The 25455-nt window shown below is 38.6% G+C and overlaps 1 protein-coding gene across 3 annotated transcripts in view; it reads right to left on the bottom strand.

The window, feature by feature from the left end:
- zip (myosin heavy chain 10) overlaps positions 1-22241 on the bottom strand; it is a 159907-nt gene extending 137666 nt beyond the window's left edge. For all 3 annotated transcript variants that reach the window (XM_083110829.1, XM_083110830.1, XM_083110831.1), the window contains exon 1: positions 21436-22241. In XM_083110829.1, the coding sequence (XP_082966955.1) occupies positions 21436-21792 (357 nt within the window). In that variant the 5' untranslated portion in view covers positions 21793-22241. The remainder of the gene's footprint in view (positions 1-21435) is intronic.
- Positions 22242-25455: the final 3214 nt, after the last annotated feature.

Below are 25455 nucleotides of genomic sequence, written 5' to 3'. Positions count from 1 at the left end.
TCTAATATTTCAAGTTTTGGAATACCAGAGTGGTATTTCGAAAACAGCTTCGCTGGCGTCAGTCAAACGTCCAGCCGAGCCTTAAACTCGCCTCCGAGGTCCTCGGGTTCGAGTGCCGGCCTGGGCATTCTTTGAGACTGTCAATCAATTTTATCTAATCGCCCTCATCGTTACGATTAGCCAAAAGTGAAAGAAAAACAATACAAAATACTAGACTTCCTCTGAATGTACGCGTTAATTCGTTTATCTTTTTTATTTGTGTTACTAAACGTCGCTCTTGCCGCTCTAGAATAATCGCGGCGATTGAGATAAAGAGACGAAACAAGAAAAACATAGAAACACTCAGGCCAAAATTCGAACCCAAAAACTTCTGAGTTGACGGTGAAGTCATGAGTGGAGCATGAACCTGTAACCTCAACAAGTTGTTGACTGATCTGAACACAGGTATCAACTTCAACGATCGGCTAAATATACACCCCAGCACAGTACAGTAGGACTCAAACCAAGTGATTATGAAGTTTGATTATAAGGCGTTATTGCTTGTCCAGAAATGAGTTGTAGTAAATCAATGGGCAAGTTAATTTGGGGCTTACTATTATAATACATCATCTTGTATTTACCACATAAGTTCAAAAAAAATATACCTAACGCTATATTACTACTTCTTCTTATAAGGCGCTACAGCTCTTTATGGGCTTTGGCCTGCTCAATTACATCCTTCCACTTTTCTCTACTCAACACACATTTCTTCCAGTTCTGTATCTTCAGTTTTCTTATGTCATTTCTGACATCGTCTATCCATCTGGTTTTAGGCCTTCCTTGTGATCTTGTAGCAACAGGTCTCCAATATTACTAAGCAAGTAAAATTCATTCAAAAGTTAGATTAAGCTAGAAGTAATTCGACACGAATTTTTTCCAAAAGTCTCAATCAAAAAAGAGTCTACTATTCTCGTTCAGACGTTATTCCAATATGGAGAGCAAACTTCCAGTAAATGTTTGGTTTTGTTCTACACATGCAGTACAAGATGTAACAAAACTTGCAACAGCAAAAAACTGGCAATTGGATAAAAATCCAGTTCGAAATTTGTTAAGTGCTCAAATTGACCTACAGAGGCCCCGGTTACAAGAACAGTAGAGGCCGCTATGGAATTACTTGTCGGTGGAATGCGGCGGCAGAAACAATAACCCGCTCCGATCAGACGAATGGAGCTAATTCGGTTATTTCGTCACGTACTCCACAGACGTCAGCAACCAGGCCAAAGCCACAAATCACAAACTCCACAATGGAGCCATGTCATTGGTAGCATAAGCGATGAAAAGCTCTGATTAATGAGTCAACAGAACTTCGCGCACGACCGTCGTCACGATTCCAACAGCAACGTTGATGATGGCAGAGTGCACCCAATGTTGCTCGTGAATTCATTCGATTCTGCCGCCCAGTTCCTTCGCCTTACTTTCGCAGAGGGTAAGGCATCTGCGAACCAAACCGTGTCGCAAAAACTCTTGTATCATTTTATTTTCTATCGCGGTCAAAGTGTGTTGCATTGAATCTTTCACCCTCACACTTTGATGACCACTGGGACTGGTACTCACACTTGAGCGACCAGCTGGTGAGCCAAGGACACATGCACAAAAAAAAGTTCTTTCCATTTATAAGTTTCTCTCTGTCGCAACAGACTTCAAAGATACACGACCAACCGAACGGACTTCGATTGGGTGACGGAGGGTCAGCGCATCCAATCCCAGAGTATCTGCCATGCTTGAATGAAAACCACTAGTTCCCCAACAGGCCCCAAAACTGTCCACCTGAGTCAATTTTATACGTTATTAATCGTTGCTTTTCTTCCACTTCGGATAATCGCGACGATAATGAGTGTTAAATAGATTACACTGATGGGACACCAATGCCCAGACTGGGACCCGAACTCGTGGAACTTCGGTGACAACATTGATATTAACGCACTCGGCCATCAAGCCGGGTTGAAAATTTTGGAGCAAACACCGTAGATCGAACCCGTAACCACTCGGCTACAGAGAAGTTAAGTTTACACTGTTATTCATTTGCAGTTTGACAAACTGAAAACAAAAAATCACGCTGACATTTCAGATTGCTCTGTATGTAGCATGTGTAATCCGGAATATTTATAGTCTTTTGAATTGACCGGATATAAGAGGGAAATAAACATCATATTTGTCCAAAAAGCGGCACTAAATAACAAAAATCATATCACTAGCCTGTGAGCAAAGGAAAGGATGAAAAATATGAAATGAGGGCGCTGGAGAAGACATGAGACACGTGGAGGACAGAAGAAAGAAGCACAGATTAAAATCGAATGATAGAAAGAAGAAACATGAAAAAGTAATACAGAGAAACAACCAAGCACACGCGACAAACAGAAAGATATGGAGAAAGCGAAAACACCATGGGGAGAGTGATAAATAGAGAAACGAGCACAGAGATACAAAAGGGATGGGGGCGGGGGGCAGGACCGGACAAAAAGGGTAGCATGTTCCCAATATTAATTTATGTTTTTCAATGTCACACGTCACAATTACGCTCCACACCCGCTGACACACCACGTCCTGGCGTAGCTTATGCCAGGGAACGGTGCAACACAAATACAAAATGTGATCGTTTTAGCAACAGCCAGTGAAGAAAGTTAGAACTAAATAAGGTTCTGGGTCGTGAATAATCAATTGGAAGCGTGTTCGTGAGAACATGTGGTCAGCGAACGCGACGCATATGCAGGCCTTGACCTCATCAAGTGACCAGCGGGGACTAACGCTGGAGCGGTTGTTGTGTTTTTCCACTAAACTAACTGCACATGCAAAACACGTCGCCTGGAGAACGTAATTATTTACGCTAAGAAGAAAGTGAGAGGGAGGGGAAGGGATTTTGGCGTTCCACAGATGAAGCACGGTTGGAAACCAGTATTGCCAGTTGCGTTGACATTTCCCTAAAAGTTGAAACTTGGAAGAAATTTTTCAGGTGTTTACACCGTGTTGAAAATTATTTTACAGAAACATTTTTTTAGAAAAAAATCCACTTTCTGTTCAGATAGTCTCCGAGTAAGATCCGAACTACTGTGCAAAATATGCGAACTCGCGACACCAGATTATAAGGCGACATGTTACCACTACGTTAATAGCTTTATAGAAACCGATTTTGTTTTAAATACGGCGAATAGTTCTTCACAGAAACAAATGAATAAATACAATTGAACGGCCATACCGAGCGCGGGAATTATACCAGAAACCTCAATCATCCGCGTGTTGATAGTTCTAACGTAATAAGTACGCTAAGTCAAGCTTCCCGAGTTTGAATTCCCTGTGCAGTGTATCTTTTTACCGAATCCGGTCTCCAAAATCATCGTCGGGTTTTAACACTTACAGATAGAAAACAGATTTATTTGGGTTACTTGCCTTCGCTTTTTTGCCACTCTTGACTAATCGTGAAGATTAATAGTGGAAAGTAGATAAAATTTACCAAGGGACACTCGCAAAGAACGCTCATGCATAGTCCGGGATTCGAACCCCGGACCCCCAGGTGTCGGATCGCGTTTCGCTAACCACTCAGCCACGATGGTTGACTAGAGATGAAAAAATACATAATATAAAGGGAAAGAACCAGATTAAACAAGAATGTCAGCGAAAATAACTCACATTGTGTTACAGATAGTGCAAGCCAAAAGGTTTGTTTTGAGTTCACTTTATGCTCAGATAGGCTAATCGGAACTGAACTGAATTGATTGATTGAATTTGTTACTATATGTAGTTTTCTCTGCCACCTGTGCCCAGGCCGGGATTCGAAGCCAGGACCCCTGGCGTCGTAGCGCGTTGTGGTGGTCACTCCAACAGGTCGAACCACTGTGATTGTGCCTCCACCAGGAATCGAACGCGGAACGCCGTAGGTAATGTTCAAGTAGCGAAGACACGTACGTGGTTGCATTCCATAACTCCTTGTCCGACAGGACTACTTGTTTTCGGAGCAATGACAGATGCGTACACAGTGACACTGCTGAAGAAAAAGCTGGCAACACTGACCAGCAGTAGCGCAACCGATACATGCATGCCTGACGGGAGAGCTCCGTTGACCCAGATTGCCTCCACCGCCGCCACCACGTGGGGGCTGTGATGTCATCGAGTCACTTTATAGCCTTTTATGGAAGAGCCGAGGAATAAGGGGCCGCTTGACTTGCACAAGGTCCTTGAATAACTTGACTCATCTCGATAAGCGTTACTGCTAAACCTCCTTACGTTGCACCCAGTTAAACATTTCACAGGAACTCCTTTCTTGCCCCACTCTCTCTACCCGGCGTATCCCTGTGCCAAGCGCATGACCTTACTTCACAGAAACGACATGTTATGCAATCAAAGGTCAGAAGCCTCTGACAGCAGGTCACATACGTCTCCGCCCGTATGCGGTGCCGTTTTTAGAAACTTAGTGATACGTTGTATAAAGATCAGAAGGGATTGACCTCACTTCCTCCACGAAATGTACTCTAACCGTACGAGAGCTTTCACACCGAAGCGACACGGACCACTTCAGTCCGAAGCAATACGTTCACCGTCCATGCGTTAACAGACCTACGCGACATGATGCACGGTATTGACAAAATGACCCAGTCCGAGCGCCACGTGCACCTTCGGTTCGAATTCATGCATTTATTTCTGAAGGGAGGTTTCAGACCGAAGCGGCACGCGACACATGCCGCTTGGGAGAGCTAACCAGCAGCAAAGTTTCACACCATAGCGGCATGACAGACCGGACAAGCCTGCGTTCGATTAGTGAAATCGTCAAGCGACACGTGTCGCCTGTCGCTCACAGCTTCGGTCTGAAAGCTTCCGTAGAGGGTATGAAAATAGGCAATACTCGATCTCTGCCTTTGTGGAGGTGGTGTAGGACCCGGATTTTTACATAATTACATATTTCTTCCATTGTATATAGGCAAGCAAAAAATGGCAGATGTCGGCGAATTATGATGTATGTGAATTTCGTTACATAATTGTTTTTACATATTTCTCGTTTAATTACATTTTTTACATAATATACAGTATTTGGACCATCTTTGTTTTTCTTATTAATTGATTTATTTTCTTTATTTTTACTTCGCTTTTCTGCCTCTTTTGACTAATCACAAAAATTAATACGAGTGCCAATACGATCAAAAGAACACTCAGAAAGGTGTGCAAAGGCCGGGATTCGAACCCGGATTATGAATTTTCCAATGTAATTTAGCACATTACAATTCCATTCAAGCTCGGTAGTTTTCACATCCCTGACCAGGTGGACACTGGATTTTTCCAGCCCTAAGCTGGAGGGCGAGGAAAGAGGAGTTTACAGTTTTCTTGTTGGGAAACCTGGTGGTAAGAGACCTGTAGGAAGGCCAAGACGAAGATGGAGGGACAACGTTGAGATGGACCTAAGGAAATCTGTAGGGATGGAAAAGAGTATACAGATCTTGCTCAAGATAGGGACAGATGGAAGGCCTGTGTTGCTGCAGCCATGAACCTTCGGGTTTAAGAAGGCTAGAGAGTTAGTTAGTTAAGCTTTTGAAGCGATACTGACCTAATGTTTCGTCACTTTGGCGACATTTACGGATACCAACATTGCGACACCGTCTTTAAGGAAACCTAAGAAGTATCATAACCACCCGATCAGGGATCCCGATAGAGAGGCATTTCACAGAATGAGAAAACCCTCTTAGCTTTCACATTCTTTCCCTTGGATAAGGGTTTGGAGGAACGCAGGTAGAGGTGGGGAAATAATTATTTTGGACCTTCTCAAGAATTCGAGACTGCTGTTGGGTCTCTTCGGGAACACCCACGAGGAAAGGAAGGCGCCTTTCATACTGGCATAATCCATTACACCAGTGGTTCCCAGTTGGTGGTCCGCGGAACACATCTAGGTAGCAAAATCACATTCTATCGTCTTAGTTCCGATTATCATTGGTTTTTTCGAGATAACCAGGACATTCTGCAAAAGCAACATCAATTATAGGTGGACGTTGATGGCTTAGTTTTAAAGAAACAGGAGGTCTGCCGCCCCTTGACTAATTGTTAATCACTGCACGGTTACGGCGTGTAACACGTATCACATATGAGGTAATGGAAACAACTTCTGGAAGGAATGATGGGGGGGCTTTCGTCAAGTATTCCTTTTTAAAAAAACGCCAAAGGCAGGAAAAGATTGAAAGGTGAACTGATTACCAAAAAATACTTTAAAAAAGTATACGTGAGCCCCTTTCGCAACCTTTGAAATAAACATTAAAGATTGCGATTGGTTGATTTATTTTACTTCGCTTTTCTGCAGGTTTTGGCCAATCGCGAAGATGGGGACGAACGGTGATGACTAGGGCTAGAATTTATATGACCTAAAAATCACCAAAATATGCACTATAATTTGAAAAATATGGCCTTATAACTAGACTGTTTCACACATCAATATCTAACTTATGCTGAAATATTTTCATATACATACTATTTTTATTTCACTTTATGGGCCCTGATGAGTTGAAATGCACAATGAATGCTTTCTGTAAATTTTCAATTAAAAATTAAAAAGATTTTGCTGCAGTCAAAAAAAACAAAAAAAACGAGTGAACATGGAAGTAAGAACGGATCCACTTGGAAAATGACTGTATATTTCTTAAAAAAGCGAAAATATGCTGAATATGACCGAAAATCCATCAAAATATGTTCTATCACGTAGAAATGGCCAAATATGGACTTAAAAAGCACCTTAATTCGATTAGTTTCTTCACAATATGAATTTCTATATATTTAGGTAACACATCACCCTTACCAAAAAAAAATATGCTAAGTCATAAAAATTCTAGTGATGGCAATCACGAACATACAGGGACGACATAACAAGAGCCCCACAGAGGATCATGCTAGATGCGTCCAGACGCCAGAGCCTCACTAGTCTGCAAAAGGCAGTTCAGGGTGCACTGGGGAAATTGACATCAGGATCTCTTCAGAAAGTATCACCCCTTACATATGTATACATATCGAGACCATCGATATTGGACCCTCTTCATCCTACAAAAGCGCTTACTTAACCCTTTCGTGTAACAAGGTAGAAAAAAACTAAGGGGTATAATGACACTTTTGTTCCGGGTGCAAGCGAACGACTGCGCAAGTAAAGCGTGCGAGGGGAAGTGAGTGCATGGAGGAGAAAACGCAGCTGCTTCTCCGAGACGTTTGCAGCAGCGCGCATTGCTTTGTTCCACCCACTCCCCTTCTATACCGTTATACGCGGCCTTGCTACACAGATTCTCCACAGTATACACACCCTGATGTCTTTCGTCAACGTACACCCGTCGGATGCAAGACAAGGCATATAAAAAAAGGGGTTAGACGACAGTAAAAAAAAACAAACAATCCCTTACAAACTTTTCTTGTGGGGGGAAGAGAACCAAATATATTCATGCATCTCCCTGAAGTATTCCCCTCCCCATTTTCTCCAGACTGCTCCTCCTGTTTTATGTGCTACGCAGAAGCTCCAAGAGCTTCTCTAATGGCAATGTAAGCCCAGCGGTATTAAACGCAGGGTCCGCACCTCTCGCTTTTTTATGACAGCTGTTCACACCTTCCACAGAAACGCCTTAGAAATGCGTTGAAACGTGTCGTCCTGCGATACTTACATGTGCGTGTACGCTACAAACCACTTGCACAGATTGGCTGTTAAAATCCTCGAAGATTTACGCGCGAAACCCCCAAAAAGCGCATCAGTTCGTTTTGTTTCAAAGATTACGAGACTCGCTTGATTTTTTTTTTTTTTGAAGATACAACGCACAGATGCTGGATCTTGGATGCAACAAGTGACTGACACACAAGACAACCATCGCGCAGAAATCTAAAATTCTCTAGTTTGATACTCTTTTAAGATTACATTCGGTTTCAGGTCTGAAAGGACAACGTATGTGACATAATGAACACATGAGATGTATTTGCATTAATAAACTTAAAAAGTGTGGAAAATAGACAAACATGGTTGATCTTAACAGTGGCAGAGCTTCCTAGCTGGTGGCCAAGCTCTCAGACTGTTCCACGTATCGAGACGATCAAATTATTCGGGGAGAGGGGGTAAAATTACAACGAATTTTTCTTAACTCTTCATGAGAGTAGTTAGGACCTGAGATCACCGTTTAAATCCGTTTTGGAATAAATGTTGCGAGAAAATGAAGCAGTTTTTTATACTACACATAAAAAATGGCTTTGAAATGGGGAATTTGAAGTCGCCTTGCATAATAATCACTAAGCACAACCACATACTTTGTGGTAGAAGAGTGGATTGATGGGCGTTTCATCTGCTGGCGTTTCACAGGCATGCAGATCAGTAGACAAAACTGCATTTCGCGAACCTTGCATACAAGCGCACAGAATGAGTAATTCCTTTTCCTTGCCCGCTGTGCGTGTATTCGTCTGCAGATCTGCCTACCTGAATGCAACTGATAAAAGCTCAAGCGAACAACGTGGCTTGTCGCACGATCGGGAAAGCTGATAGTAGCCTACGTGATGGCGCATACGTATTGAAATGCGATGGACACATCATCATGGAAGCACAATGTTGCAGACTCGTCTTGTTTGGTTGCGTGGCCTGTTCCGACTATGCCATGTCAGCATTTCAGGGACTCTCTGCTTACCAGTGTTGCCTTGCCCTCACTTGGTTGACTACTGAATAACTGCAAGAACCATCAGGAAACATCATTGCAGTAGAATAGAATAGAATTTATTTCCAGTATGAGCCTTTACAGCTATACATACCATACAAGTGAAAAATTTTCGTGTACTTTCCCTACACCCTTCCTCCTTTTTAGTCTGCTTCCACCTTCACCACTGCTTGGGAGTTCACAAACACTATTTCATTTGTAATCTTTCCCTATACTTGCCCTGTTACCTGAGTGGTTCCTAAATTTTCTCAAATTTATTTATTTAGTACCCCTCCCCCCTTTCACACATGTTCGCTATCCCCACAGAGCTTCTTTGCAGTAGCTAACTATGAACTGACCTATGGGTTTAATGCGTCAAAGTTAGTCCACTTTATTCAGACTGGACCTACAGTTAAGTGGGATCTGAGCCATTGCAATGTGTCTCCACCGGGGATCGAACCCGGGACGCACTGACTTAAAACTGCCCTATCGTGGAGGTCCTGCGTTTAATACGTGAATGATTATTTCTAAGAATGGGTTTAATAATGAACCAAAATGTGTGTAAAATTTTAAAACAAAAATATTAGAATGCCCAGCAGATAAGTACAGTCGCTCGCATAGATAAGAGTGGGAAAATGCCACTTTGGTGGCTTAACGCATTGAGTGGTCGACTCTCGATTTCGTTACCGACGGTTCCGGTTTCTAGTCCCGGTTTGCCAGCGCTACGTTCACATTTGTTGAGAATCTTGTGTGTGTGTTTAAGGAATGGCATTGTACTGAAGCTAAGCAGACTTTATATGTACTCTACTTCGTTGGTGTTGGAGGACAAGCATCAGAAATGCAAATTCCAGTCCCTAAAAACACACGAAAATAGCGGCCAAAAGTGTCAGAGAAGCGACGTAAAATAACCTAATTCAATCAATCAAGTAACATATTGCCTGGACTGGCACTGCCTGAGTTCTCTTGCCTAACAGGCATTCTGTTGAGCTAAATTATTTAATTCCTATCTTTCTTATCAGACGTGGCTTAATATATCCACGGTATGATTGAGCTCTTTTTTCAAAGATGACAAATAACTGGGGAATTCAGTCTCATCAGGTCACGGCAAAAGAGAAATAATCTGAAAAATTTTAAGAATTTCAGATAGGGAAAGATTGCAATGAAACTTCTAATGTGTTGTTGTGCCGTGAAACAATCATAACTGTTCCACCTGCATGTGTGCCCTAAGACTTTTAGCATACTTTAACGCAGCCATTCTTCTTTAGGACAGCGGTAACAAAGAGAATGAAAAGGGTGTAAATGCGGAAGTGCTAATCAACAAGATGGAAGAATAAACTCAATAAAACCTCCATGGCTTGTCCGGGGTTCGAACCCACAACCTTTGGGGCGGCTTTGTAACGATAAATTTAAGACGAACTGCCTTTACTTCCTGCTACTTGTAGTTGGCAGAAGAACGATCTGGTGGCTTTCGTGGAAGCATTTTGGAATTAAAACGACTTTTACACTCCTTCACCATGATGCTGATGAATTTGCAATCTTTTAAATTTCAAGTACCTCCTCAATCACTTTTGACTAATCACAACGGATACTGATAAGTTGTTGGAATACACGACTGGATAAACACAATGGAACGACAGACATGTTGTATTGGGAGTAAATACTCAAAACTTTGCAAGGTTCGCACTGACCGGGAAGTCTGAGAAATCGACCCAGGAGTGAAAAATTAAGGAAAAGTCAGGGAAATCGACCCAGGAGTGAAAAATTAAGGAAAAGTCAGGGAAATCAACTTATTAGTGAAAAAGCAATTTAAAGTCAGGAAAATTCAAACGCTTTTTGTACATGATAGGATTTAGGAATGAAAAAAAAAATTCTTCAACCAGCTTCTTCATGGGAGATATTCCATATAAAATGTATGTCTATGTTCATTTATTTTTAACACTTTGAGCGCACAATTTATATTGTTTAGCAAGGTTTAAGTTAACTTTATACACAGATGAACTATTCAAGATTGAATCTATGGTATACAAAGAGATTCGAACCATTAAAATGTATCCGTACAAAGAGTTGAACCCTCGACTTCTTCCTTGCAAGTAAAATGTGCCTAACTTATACAAAAGTTGCTTATCAACATCTGCTTATGGAATGTGATAAAAAACTCTTTTCGTTTAAAAAAATCAAAGACAAGGCTGTTATCAGCAACTGCATTACAGATGCTTAAGAATGTAATGTGATTGGCTAAATACTAATTTTACTAAGTTTCCTGCTTTACAAGTAATACAAGTCTTTAGTATGAAATAGTAGCATAAGATAACTTTGGTAAATTTCTTTGACACTGTATGTACCAGTTACGCACACGTAGGATGTGTTATGATTTTTTTTCATTGGCTGTACCAGAACATACAAATTACATTGTATACCAATTCTTGTCTGGATATAAATATACCAGGTTATAAATATTATTGAGCTGATTCCACGATTTTGTTATTGTTATGAGTATAAAGGTATAATTCAGATTACCTGATTTTATATAGTAAATTTCAAAATATGTAGTTTCTTTGTTAAAACCTATTGCCATCACCTGCATGACACTTCTAATATTTTTTTAAAATTTTTTGACATGAGTGGATCACATAACCTCACATTTGCCATGCAGAAAGAAAGACTAAAGCATTCATATCGCACGAGATCATTTGCTATGTCCATATACTTACAGTCCTCCCCATTGGAATAGTGGCAATACTGTCATCTTGTATTCAAGGGGCCCTAAGCATTGCTAATTTTTCAGGCCCCACTCAAGAATACTCAAAAACTGGAATGAGGCAATAGAAAATTTCTAAGCTTGTAAAATACATTGCTCATCTAGAAGCCTACTTTCGCTCAGACAATTTTTGCTGCATTCTCCACTACAGAAATGAGAACTACATTGCAGAAGAAAATATACAATATACTTGTGAATTTTTTTCAAATGAATGAGCTGCCTATCTGGTAGTACAGTTTATAATATGGTTCTGGTTTCACTGTAAAAAAAATATTTTAAAAATGCAGTTTTAAGAGGATGTGATGCTACGCTAAAGTGTTCAGATTCCCCTTTACACTGTAGGTCCCATCCCGATTAGCCTATCTGACCAGAAAGTGGACTTAAGCACATACTTGCAATAGAGAAGGCAAGCATAATTTAAAAGGATATTTTTAAAAAATGGGTAATAGAATAATCTTGCTCAGTTCATCATTTGGCTTCACTAATGCCAAATAATATTCACATAGCAACAAAGAGGATGAATGATGATTAAATTAAACTGCTGATGAGACAATCTCGAAAAATTATCCATGCCGAAGCTGAGATATGGACCAGAATCCTCATTGGTGCGATTGTCAGTAACCTGAACAAACTCCGGCACCAGCACAGCTCCCAGTGCAAATTTTCAGATTTGATGTGTTTTATCAAAATACAAATTATGGGAAGTTCTGTTTGGATAAGGAAATCATTGAATTACAACATGCTGTTATAGGTGTCACTGACACCCTCACTTACCAGATGGAATGCACTGCTAAGAAGATGCCACAGTTATTACTTATTTCAGCAAGATGGTGGATGTGATGCAAGTGAATATTGTTAATCATCATATTAAATTTCTTTTGAACATTCACAAAGAGAACTAACCCTGGAACTCATACAAATAAGTTGAGATTTCAGCAAATAAAAGCAAAATTATAACAAGAAAAATAGTTTAAAATCCTAGCACAAACATGGCAGGAAAAAAAATACTTCCATAGCAATATGTAGTAACTTCATATAACATTAAAAAAAACACCTTAGTGTTCAATCAATAGCTTCCTGTGAATGGCGGCTGCAAGTCACCATAAATGATAGTAAAATAAGTAAGTTTATCATGTTCCATGAAATTATTCCTAAACTCCATGGTGCAAGAGGCCAGGTCCTGCTAAGCGACTTTTATGGATGGTATGTGACCACTGCATCGAGTCCCATGGCTGCAGTTTTTCTGGCTTTTGAGACCAGATTTTGTGTAGGAATTTTTTTTAAAAAAATTCTTTCCGGTGCCTTTTCCTCACATGTCAAGAACATGATTTAAGAGAAGGTAAGTTGTGACGACCTCTCAATATGCAAAAGAACAAGGTGTTTTATTGCTGTAGAATCAGTAATGAATGAGAGAGAATGGGCAATAAAGCAAATATGGCGCACACTGGTTATTTTATAATCGACAGTCTGCTTTACTAAACAACTTCACTGCACCACTTCTATTGGTGTCCAGAGGACCAATAATAATTAAACAATATTTATGTATCAAGGAAAGAAAGATGCAGTAGCAAATTATTATGCTGAAACGAAGTACTTACTTATCTATAAAACTGTTTCTTTTAGAAATTGTATCAAATTTGGTGCACACTGCCACAATCATCATGGGTAAAACAATGAGTACTTCATTTCAGTATGATTGTGTATGTCCACACAAGGGAAACAGATACTGCACCTTTTAAACCATGTTACATAATTGTGGTTCCTTTTCCTAATTTGGCAGCTGTATTCTGCCTCTTTTGGCTAATCACAATGATGAGAATTCAATGAAGGGTAGGCAAAATTAACGAGAGACACTCATTGATGCTCATGCAGAGACTAACCTAGAACCTTCAGTGGCAAAAATAGAGATTCAACCACTCAATATGCTCCTCCTCCAGACTAACAAGCTATCTTATGAACTCACTAATAAGTGTCCTACAGAAACTAAGAATGGAACAAGCGCCAAGCCTGATGCAATTTTTATGAGGTTCAGCACCACACACAAACTTGAAACATGACTAGGGTGACCATCTCTCCCACATTAGAGCCATTCTTTTGGATCCTCCCAGGTCCCACATTGACATTCTAATTCTCCCTACATTTCATTAACAACCAACATAGCAAAATTTCAACTCATTCAGAGTTCAGCGAGCCATATCAAACTGCTAGTCGACTGCAAGATCTTGCACTTTGGTGGGTGGGAGTGACATAATATTTTTCAGTAGATGATTGATGCATATTACTCCAGCAGCAGTGAACAAATGGATATGGATAAGGACTAAGCAGCACCATAAACGTTTGCTGGAGTGATGCCATGCCGCAAAAAAATGAGCAAAATTTATCGTGACTAAATCTTCCGTAAATTCAATGCCGAAAGTTGGAAATCTCCCTTAAATTCATGGTCAAAAATTGTTGAACCTAAACATGAGTCAATAGACAAGCTTGCAAGTAATCAATCAATCATTCCTCAAAGGGGAATGTGTGCATAGTTTTGAAAATTCCAATAGTTTTCAGTAAACCTGTACTCCTGTTTGCCTTTTACACGCACAGTCGTGAACATAAATCAACATAACTCACAAATAATGTTGCCTTCAAAAGTGTATGTACAAAGGCTGCTAATGTTATCAACAAGTCAACAGAACATCTGAAGTTTTATCCTGAATTGTGTCCCAGCATTTGTGAGAGGCTCCTTTCTCATGGACAAAGATTATTATTTGTCATGCCCTGTTGCAAAGTATGATGCATAAACTGATATCTTGACCTTTGGTGACATGTTTATTCTGTATTAGCTGCATCAGCAATACAGACTTGCTACTTCAAAGATGAAATAGCATAACCTTGGCCCAAAATCAGAGGTTAATAGTCCTGTCCATGCATATTATCTAATGACTAATCATCACCCCAATAGCATTTCCTAATCAGATACCTTTCTCTCTAAAACTTGTCGCATGAAATCAACACTTGGTGGGACCAAACTATTTGAGAAATCCATGCTCAAAATATCAAACTTAAATAAACTTAACAATATCTACAAGTGCATTGCTTATCTACAAACAACTATTATAAGTTGTCTTTGCCAAGAATGTGAGACATGGTAAGTCTGTGTGGATATACCACAAGTGAAGGGCCTTCAAGTTCTTTTTCTTTCTTCAGTTCTTTTCTTTAATGCCAAATGCTGGCAGGTTGAATTTTACATCGGTACTTATAGAAGTGGGAATGTCTGTATGCATAACTGTATTTCATACTCTTAAACTGCATTTTGTTTTTATGAAAGTGAAATCAGAACTATAGTAAAAACTGTACTAACAGATAGGCAGCTCGTCCATTTGGAAAAATGAAAAAGTATTTTCCTCCTGCAAGGGAGCTCCCCACTTGTGGCTGATTTGAAGGCTATTTTTGCAGTAGTGGAGAATGCAGCAAAAATAAGCTTCTAGATGAGCAAGGTTTACAAGCTTTAAAATTTTCTATTGGCTAATTTCAGTTTGAGTTTTCTAGCAACAAATGCCATGAGAAGTTTCTGAAGGTAGATCCTTACTTGGTCATAAACTTACATACCAATAACCAATGCTTGAAGTGGAAATTGATTGATTTAAAATTGTTGGGTGCATCGACACATATAGCCAATTTGCACCCTTCTATCTATACTGCACTGTGGCTGTGCATTTTAGGTTGTAAAGGGTTTGGGCTCGAACTACAGGATGCATGCAGGTTCAAGTCTCCTGGCGGAAGTGTAAAAACTTTTTCTCCTGAGATTTTGGCCTGTGTATGAATCCGGTGGCCATCCACCATCGGGATGAAATTGGGGAGCTACAAATGAGTAGCGAAACCTGGTCACGGAAACCTACAACAACTGGGTGTTCGTTGTGCTGACGACATGTCACCCTCAAACTGGCCGACAATCGGTGGGTAGGCCCTGGATGGCTCTCATGGGGTGTTGCACCACAGGTTGTCATTATTAATGTATAGACTGAAATATCTATCTAAACTTCTTACTATAAAGGGTAAAACAAGGGATGTAAGAAGCCCCTTGAGAAGAGTTAAAAAGTGCAAGTTTGTAAAGAACCTGTACAACACATTAAAAAGTAAGAATAAACTAAAAACTTCCTCGCAGACAGTGGAAGAGACCAGCTCTTCCTAAAAAGTTAAAAACATGTTAAAACACGATCGCCATCTCGCAAAAGGAATGACAAACAGTTGGGAAGATGAAAATTCTGGTGAAGTATGTGCAGGTAGAGGGGATACTCATGTAAATTAGCCCAACAGAGGGTATGCTTTATGCAAATTTTCTTAACTGGGAGGGGGGTGGCATGCCACATGTTTTCTCCCCACTTCGAGCACTAATGATGATAGAAAAATCACGTTAAGTCCCTTAATGCCACTAACCACATGCAACCACACAGTCTTGGTGCATGTGCACATGCAACAAATGACATGCACTTTAAACTGCTCGCCAGGGAAATTGATGTAGTTCAGTATGTATATCCCTAAGGATACTTTCAATTCTAAGAGTTGGAACAGATATAGAATATACAGGATGCTCTCACCATGGCATCTGAAAATTTTCACCATGTTCCTGAATTTCAATATACAGTTTCTTGTTGTTTTTTTGAGTTTGAGTTTGCTTATGGAAATTTTCAATAACTTTTTTTAAATAACAAGTACAGTATGTGTTTCATAATGTTTGTGTGTTTTATGCATCAGTAAATCAGAATAATTAACATGCCATTATAAACTTTTGCACTGTTGCTAGCCAAACTTTAAAATCAGCAGTAATAAGGTATATTTGGCCACGTAGGTGCTGGTGCCAGTTTTTTTTAAAGTTTTGTGTAGCTGTCTGTTTGACCTTGCTCAGCATCATTGCCACCTTATATACCCAGCAAAAAACGATTTTGAATAGCCACAGTTTGAACTTACAACTTTGGTGCACTTCGACATGTTTCTAAGTCTAAACGATTGCTGTCGACAAATACGTAACATTGGGGAACTAAAGAGTGCCTCCCTTCACTCAAGAGGTGGTTTATTGTCAGCAAAAACTTAATTTATATTACATACTTATCCACTGTGTTCTAGTCTTGTTATACACATTAAAAAAGAAACCCAGCTTAATAAAAACCACACCTCAAATACTAGGTTCAGGAGCACGATACCACAATTATTAATAAACAGATGCTGCAACAGGCCTACATGCCAAATACTAAGATAGGCTAAATACATAATGTACACTAACTGTGCCCTAAAACCTCATGGACCAGTTATTCAGGAGCAATAGTTTCAGAAGACATCTTAGATTAAAAAAAAAGTGAGAGTCGCCATTGTTTAATAACCTTATTTACTCACACAGAACTTAAGCCTGGGTATGAACAAATTTACAAAAACATTTTCTTTTCCCCAGTGAAAACAGTATCTATTAGACTGATCTACATCTAAGATTCATTACCTACAACTACCACCAAATGTGCTTAGCAGGTTGGTTCTGAATTACGTTGACAGGGTGATACATTGATTGATTTGCTTAATTTTGCTTTGCATTTTGTGCCAGCTGTGGCTAATTTGCGAAGATGGGGATGAGTGATGATATGATGAATAGACACTCGCAAACATCCATGCCGGGATTCACACCTGGGGCCCCTGGCATTGTAACCTGATGTGCTAACCACTCCACCACGGGGGCTGGCAACAGGATGATACATAGGTTCTCCCTCACCTTTTTTTAAAAATTATTACATCCATACTTATAAAAATGATGAAAATGCAAGACTTGATCCTTGAATGTTAGGTGGTTGACATTGATTCAACCACTGAACACAATGACCAATCACAGATCTACAACATGATTTATTCTACAGTTGTCAAGTTACGCAAATGTCCAAGAACTTATCAATAGCAAAAGCAATGTTATTTTCAGCACAGGCTAAATGGCACAACACCTACTGTATTCAATACTTTGGGGTGAAATTTTATATTCTTTGCGATGCTTGAAACATCTTTCAAAGGAAAATACAGCCTAGCCCCAAAGGCTTCACGCAAGTGAACATAGCACCTTACCCAACAAGACAAAACAAAACCAGGTGGGGATGTTGCCTACCACTTCATGATTATTACTTTTTTTTTTTTTGGTAACACTTTACTATAGGGGTGACGGATTTCTTACTTTTTACAGGAGAAAGTACTTACGCAAATTATTTTCTGTAGTGTTGTGGAAATTTCATGAATGCATGTTGTTTTCTGCAAAAATCTGTCAGACACGCTGTTTCTGCTGCCGTTATTTGCTTTCTGCACGAGAGCACAATGTTCCGTGTGTTAGATGACGTAAACCCTGAAGTCTGGGTTTCAAACTTGCCGTGTTTTCACTATAACATGACGTGTCGAGTATCTTTATTTTTTATTTTTTTTTACTATGCTTGCCAAACCTAACCTTACGGAACGTGGTTTGTGGGGCTAACGTGAATGGTTTGCTAGGTATTAGCATAATTTCAAATCCGGGCACGAAAGTAGGTATTTTCCGGTGAACAAGGTTGCAACACTGCATAAATCGACAAAACACTCTCACAGCGCGCGCTGAACCAGTACGCTATCGCCATAATGTGTGTTACAGAATCGACATAACGTGTAACAGTAAGTACTCGTAAATGTACGAAATAAGACATTATTTTCGTTAAAAAATTCATTATTTCACCTAAAGAAATGTTCCGCAATGCAGAATAGTATGTTAGCAACGTAAAAAAGTGTGAAATAAATGATTTATAGGTGTCACTCTAATAGTAAAGTAGTACCTTTTTTTTATGTGCATACAGCCTCTTCTTGTGAATAAAAGACTGTGAAAGTTCTTCGGGATATGAAGTTCGTTACATACACGGGATATACCTTGCGATCAAATATTTGTTATTTGGTGTTCCTGAACTATGAAACTATTACATAAAACAGAAATATAGAGATTTTTTTTAACTTCTCGAGAAGGCACTGTTGGGCAAGAGCCCTACATTTCTTTTAATCAACACATTTTTATATCCAATTCAACATATCCACTGTTCTTTTAGTAAATAAAAATTTAGTGTCCTAAATCATAGTTCTACTGCCTACACATAATACATCATGCACGAACCAATGCATGAATGTGTGTGAAGTTTTAAATTGTAATCTTGGAAGAAGGGCTAACAAGACAAAAAGAGAAGTCTAAAAATCAAATATGAAAAACTAGCCCCAAAGAAAAACATACGTTTATTTGCTTTCTGTCAACTCAAACAAGCAAATCTGTTTTCTCTACTCAAATCAATGCTTAAATTTCAGAAGTTGCAGAAAAGAAACTTGGATGCAAGTTGTACCTTAAAATTAAGTAATTACATTCATGGCCGTGGTGGCTCAGTCGGTAACGCGTCTGACTACCATGCTAAAGGTCCCGGGTTCGATCCCCGGCCGGTTCAAATCCGGGAACTTTTCTAACGTTGAAAGCGGCCTCGGCGCGCACCCAGCGTCGAATAACATGGGTACCTGGGAGAAATCTTGGGGGGTAAAGGCGGTCAGGGGCATGATGCTGATCACATCGCCCCCAACTACGACCGGATCAAGAAAGTGTGGGGCGTTACCCCCACACCCCCTATACGCCTTCATGGCTTGGTGCTATGCACAGGGGAGCACTTTACCTTTTTTTTTTTTTTTTTTTTTTTTTTACATTCATGGAGTGTTTTTAGCATTACTTGGTGAATATGACTAATACTGGTTTAAAACATGGATTAACGTCAAGTATAAAAAAGGGAAGTTCAGAATTTCTGGCTCCAAACCAATAGGGTGAACTTGATACAAATGTACATACTACATGACTACCCCCAAAAATACACTAATAATTTATTCACAATTTAAATTCTTTTACTTTATATATCGGTAGCTACTAGCCTATCATTTTGGTAATGTAGAATATAGAGAAAGTCTCCATTTCCTTTCCTACTTCTTATACTCACTAAATATGCAGTCCTGGTAACGTATCTGGAGTTAAGTTTTGGGGGTCACGTGTAAAAATTGTACACTTACGTCTATATATGTTGCAAAATTACGTTCTTCATTATTGCAATCATTCTCCATACATAAACATAACAACCATGTTTGAGGATATGAACAAGTGACGTTCGACATTTGTTGTGCTGCCTACAGCATTGCCACACTGTTCCTTCGTTACTTGCAGAGCGTTAGTTGTTGCTTCGTTACTTGAAGAGCATGTGGAATGCGGACTTTGATTAGAGGTAGGTTTGGTAACTGTATTCGAGCATTCTAGAAAAATGGCGTTTTGTGCAGTGAGGAAGCTAGTGCTACAAAACTTATATTTTGTTACAACATGTGCTCATTAGGAAAAGATTTAACTGATATCGCCATGCAACTTTTTCCGGTAAGGTAAGGGTAAGAAAGTATCTTGAATTTCGTTAATATTTGGTAGATTAACTAATTTTGGCCTTCTGATCAGTACATTATGAACGGGCAGCCCCACGAACCATGCACGGGTAGCCCCACGAACCATTTCCGGTAAGGTTTGGCAAGCTTAGTTAAAATTTTGTTCGTAAAACAATGTGATACAGCTTTTTTTTAAAAAAATTCATATTAACGAAATTGGAGACATTCTCTATATTCTACATTAGCTCCCTAATATTTATTAATTGCCAACTTGCTATATGTATTGTTAAATAAATGTGTTACAATTACATTGTTTTTTTGGTAAAACTGTCAAAGCCGGGAATCGGATTTCTTCAAATTTACAGGAGAAAGTACTTACGGAATTGAGTTTGTGTAATTTTGGAAGGTCGTAGAAGTGTTTTCTTGCATTTTGGAAGGTCGTAGAAGTGTTTTCTTGCATTTTGCAATGTATTTGGCTGCTAATTCATGTATTTTTCTATTATAATGTCCGTCCGATGCACGAAAGCTGTTGCTTGCATTTCCATCCATGTACTTTAATCGGATATTGCGAGCATCTCATGTCGTAATCCCCGGTAAGTGTTTCGAAACACAGTTTTTTCACTATATTGCCCAACCTAACCTAACCTTACCGTGGGGCTATTGTGAATGGTTTTTGGGGCTATTCGTGGATGGTTTTACGATCCAGAATGGTTTTTGGGGCTATGCGGGAATGGTTTTTGGGGCCATTCGTGGATGGTCATACTATCCCGAATGGTTTTTAGTGCTATGCGTGAATGGTTTTTGGGGCTATGTGGGAATTTTTCTGTTAAGAAGGTTGAAACTCTGCTTTGCCGTTTGAAACACAACGCTAGTCAAGACTTGCCCGCCATTTTGCGTGTTCAGGAAGCGAGAAAAGAACAAACAATAATTATTTGATGTGTCTACAATAGATAATAATTTCCTTAAAAAAAAAGCTAAATCCCTTGTTAAACAATCTATCGCAATGCAGAATAAGTCAGTACGAATGTCAACAATTACAGAATAAACTAGTTACAGCCGATTCCCGGCTTTGACAGTTTTACCGTTTTTTTTTTACATTTGTGATTTTACACAATTTTCAATTTGTCTGACCTCATGAGGTGATGAATAATGATGATCTTTGTTGCTGGTCACCTGATGAATGTGAAACAATTTGAATATTGTGTAAAAACAAAGCCTGTGCCAGAAAAGCCAAACAAAGTGTAAGACACATTTATTACTTAACAATCTATAATGCTTGCTTGAGGTGCAAGCCATGTTCTTCATTACTAAACATCATTATAGAAACTGGTTTTAAAGTTTTGTATATGTTAAAAAATAATGAAACTGTATTCTATAATTATTTTCGTTGTGTGTTTGGATATATACACTTAACATGAAATCTTAGTGCAAGGCCAAGTCTCTTCTAAATACAAATATGCACAGCAAGATTATTTCATTGGTGGGAATGAATAAATAAATATAATATGATTACTACCATAATGCTGTACGTACTAAGGAGCAAATGAAATACAAGGGCGAAAAAATTATCGTAGGAAAAAATAGCTATAAAAATGTACTTACGTATATCAATCCAGAATAGTATCTGTCCTTCAGGTTATGTAGTACAGATGCTTCGTTCAAGCATGTAAGTTCTGCCATATCCTCTACTTTATCAAATTTGGGGGGATTCATCTTTTGGATGTCATCCTTTGCAACTAGTTGACGTTTACCGGTATCCACCACCTCAACTTCGACTTCATCTCCACGCTCTCCTTTGATGCTGGCAGCAACAAACCCGTGATTTTCATGTGGAACCCATACTAGTCTTTTTTGGGTCCATTCTGCTTGGGTCGCAGGATCATTAAAAACATTTCTATCAACGGAAAGATATTTTAAATCCGGATCCAACCGATCAACTTTCGTGTCACCTTCCGCCATGTTGAAATATACTATTTTACCTGTTACCTCTAGAAGTGCGAAATGCTTTCGATGTAAATTTCGATCGGCTAACGTTGAATAACAACGTTTCGAATAAACCCTGTCTTCACTAAATGTTCACTATGAAACTGGATAGTTTCACACCACATCAACTTCTTCCCATTCGATCACTATGCCTACTCCTTCTACTCCGAACCTGTCAGTTACACTAACAACATCGGCGAGACTCAACCGGCCGACGCCCGCTCCTCAGTCACGTGACACGACCGGGGGGGAATAAGTTTCTTAAGATCTGGTGCCGCAGTGTCTCTGTAGATGGCAACACAAACGTGATACTATCTCCAGAATGTAATAATTATTAACACTAACCATCGATACAGTAAATAAATTACTTATTCCACCGCTTGTTTTTATCGTGCTTTTCTTTTGTTCTGATTCGGATCCTTACGTCGCTTCTTGCACCCCCTAGTGATTAGAATCCGAAGTCAGCGCACTTGAAGTGACAGATGCGCAAAGCCTTTGAAGCCTGAAGGTAACCATGAGTCATAGCTTGCTTTTGAACATAACTTCGGTTACAATCACTCCAGCCAAGTATTTTTAAATTCAAATGTTTAGCTTTCACTAAAAGAAGTCTTGAAAGAATCGTGCTTTTGGAACTGGTTATTTTGTACTTTTCAGTTTTCACAGAACAGAGATTTGTGTCTATTTCTGCCAAGAGCGTAATCCTTTCTATTACAAGGGAATAAAAATATTGCACCACAGTTTGGGGGTGATAAAAATCAAATTTATTATTTTCTAAAGAACGATCAAATGGTCATGGGTGTAAGAGCATATGTCAGTAACGAACAAAAGCATGCATAGTAAGTGGTAATTTGATGTACAGTTCCAATTAATTTCCGAACATAAAATGTGTATTTTCTTCCAAAAAAAAAACTTACTTTCGTCTGATAATTTTTCACAATAGTTTAAGAAAAAATAAAACGCCAATATTTATGAGACCAGCAAACAAGAGAATTTATTACAGCTGTAAATTGATGGAGTGGTTTATATACAATCTATACACATAAAAACTATCAACGATACATGTAATTTTAATAAATCTGACCAGCATCTTAATGAACACAAAAAATGCAATTAAATAAATACGTCAATCAGTAGCATAGCGGTCGATACCCGCAAACATACAATTCGGGTGTGCTGAAATTTTGTATAAATCCAGAAATTTCCCTTATGTGGAAATAAAAAGAAAAACATTTACGAAGCAAATATGTGTTGAACTGGAAGTTCTTGAAGCGAGCACTGCACAGAATGACCTGCTACTCTTCCTTTTATTTTTTTTCTATCGGCGAACTTAGAATAACATATCAATGGTAGGCTTGCCAACTTTAAAGAATAACATTCTAAGAGATTTCTTTACAGCTTTCAAACTCTTTAGATTAAAATGTTGTGGAAGACAAATGTAGCGACCACAAGTAAACAAAACAAAATCAACATACAAATACACAGACTCCTTAGGAAAATCTTTGGACCTAAAAGGGATGAGGAGACAGTGGCGCAGGAACGTTTTTCATTTGGGGAGGTACAAAATTCAGCCTCCCATTATATATATATATATATATATATATATATATATATATATATATATATACACATCACACATACTACTTCACAGGTACCTATATCTAGCAGGCACGTATCTAGAAATACATTTCGGGGGTCCAACCAAGTGTCGCAATAATAATAATAATAATAAAATAATAATTAGGATAATTATACGTATTTATCTCAATTAAAATATTAATTAAATATGTAAATTAAATAATAGTCTATTAGTCTATTGTTATTATTACATGAATAGGTAAAAGATAGTATAACAATAGAGATATAACAGAACGTACTATTAATTATCTGGCGAACGTGTAGTTAAGATCACCAAGATTTGCATAAAAACAACTGCCCTGCCAAGAAATTTAATGTCAAATAGAAAAATAATTGAATATTATTGAATAACAAAAAAGGAGTTAGATCTAATTAACGAAAAGAAAAGTTCCTGATTAATATTTTATGGACATTATCATTAGCAGTATGCATAAACCTTTGGAACCCTTCAAAGCCGTATGAGCCAAATTCCTTGCCTTCCAGTAAGTTCAGCAGAAATAACCATCGATTATATAACAAATGCTAATCAATATTTTGATTATTTACTTTTACTACTTGGTAAGTCTTTGGGGAGGGGGATCTGGACCCCCTAAATACGTCCTTGATACTTAGGTATAATGTGAAGCTATGGGAAATATTCTATTTTAGAACAACATACACGAATGTCCTGTTATTTAATGCGAAATTTGCAAAAATATTTTTTCTTTGTTTTTCTTAGATTTTTTTTTAAAACAGATTTTAAAACCAGATAACGTTTCTGAAACATATAAAGCTCTGGACCTCGTTCTGGGCTTATTTGAATTTAACGGAACAAAAAATCAGGAGTTCGAAATGTGAAAATTGCGAACAAAGATACGTCTATTCATTTTAATGCATGTTGAGATTAAAGGGGGTGAGGAGGATCTTGAGCCACCTCAACCAGGAATAATCATCTCCCACCCACTGGATATAGAAACCACATTATTGAATATATCATACTTATAGAGTTCCACTTCAGTTCAATTCATTCTAATTTTAAAGTCCCATAGCTACGCATAAAAATATCTTTAAACAATTTATGGCAGATGTGTACCACATCCAATGCCTCTTAGAAGCCATGTATTTGGTATTTTCTCAGATATCTATATCTATATATATATATATATATATATATATCTTGAAATATGTCTAACTTCGAAATATTTGTGAAACATTTGACAAAACATTTATTTGTTATATAATTAGCTGTAACTAATGACACTCTTCAAGCACTGAAAGTATTAATATTAGTCACTACATATACAAATCCGAAATACTTCAGATCTCAGAGAAAGTAAGGAAAGCCATACGCTCATTTTTTATATATATATATATAATCTTTGGTGGTCAATGTGAAGAGCCGGCCAAGCTTTCTTTTCATACGTAGTAGTACTGAATGCAGATATTCTACATGCGTGTGTTTTAGGGTGACATGTCAATTTCTCATTGCTGTGAAAAGGTAAACTTTAATGTAAGCAAAAGCATGTGCGCGTCACAAAGATTTTCGCATCTGCAAAGAAAATCCAAAACAGATTACCACCTCGCCGTCCTCCGTGGCGGAGGGGTTAGAATAGCGCGCTATGACGCAGAAGTCCCGGGTTCGAATCCGGGCCTGGGCATGGGTGTTACTTGTGAGTGTCCATCAATTTCATCATATCATCACTCATCCTCATCTTCGCGATTAGCCAAAAGAGGCAGAAATGCGAAGTAAAATAAACCAAATAAATCATTCAAACATACCCATCTCACTGAAAGACCTTGTGAATCCAATCAAAAATCTACCAATAGAACCTGCGGTGAGTCTCATTTATCTCGTGCATTCATCTGACTAATGTAATTTTCTTACAGTTTGACTTTAGGGTGTTGCATTCGATATCAAAATTAGATTTTAAGCAATTAATGTCCAATTATAAGTATACCTAATACAAAGGTAAAAATAATTCTCCCTCTGATAAAATCGCAATTGCACCCTGTTAAAATGTCTAG

This window comes from Lepisma saccharinum, chromosome 24 (genome assembly GCF_977018435.1).
Source record: "Lepisma saccharinum chromosome 24, izLepSacc3.1, whole genome shotgun sequence".
Classification (NCBI taxonomy): Eukaryota; Metazoa; Arthropoda; class Insecta; order Zygentoma; family Lepismatidae; genus Lepisma; species Lepisma saccharinum.
This window is presented reverse-complemented; position numbering and strand designations above follow the sequence as displayed.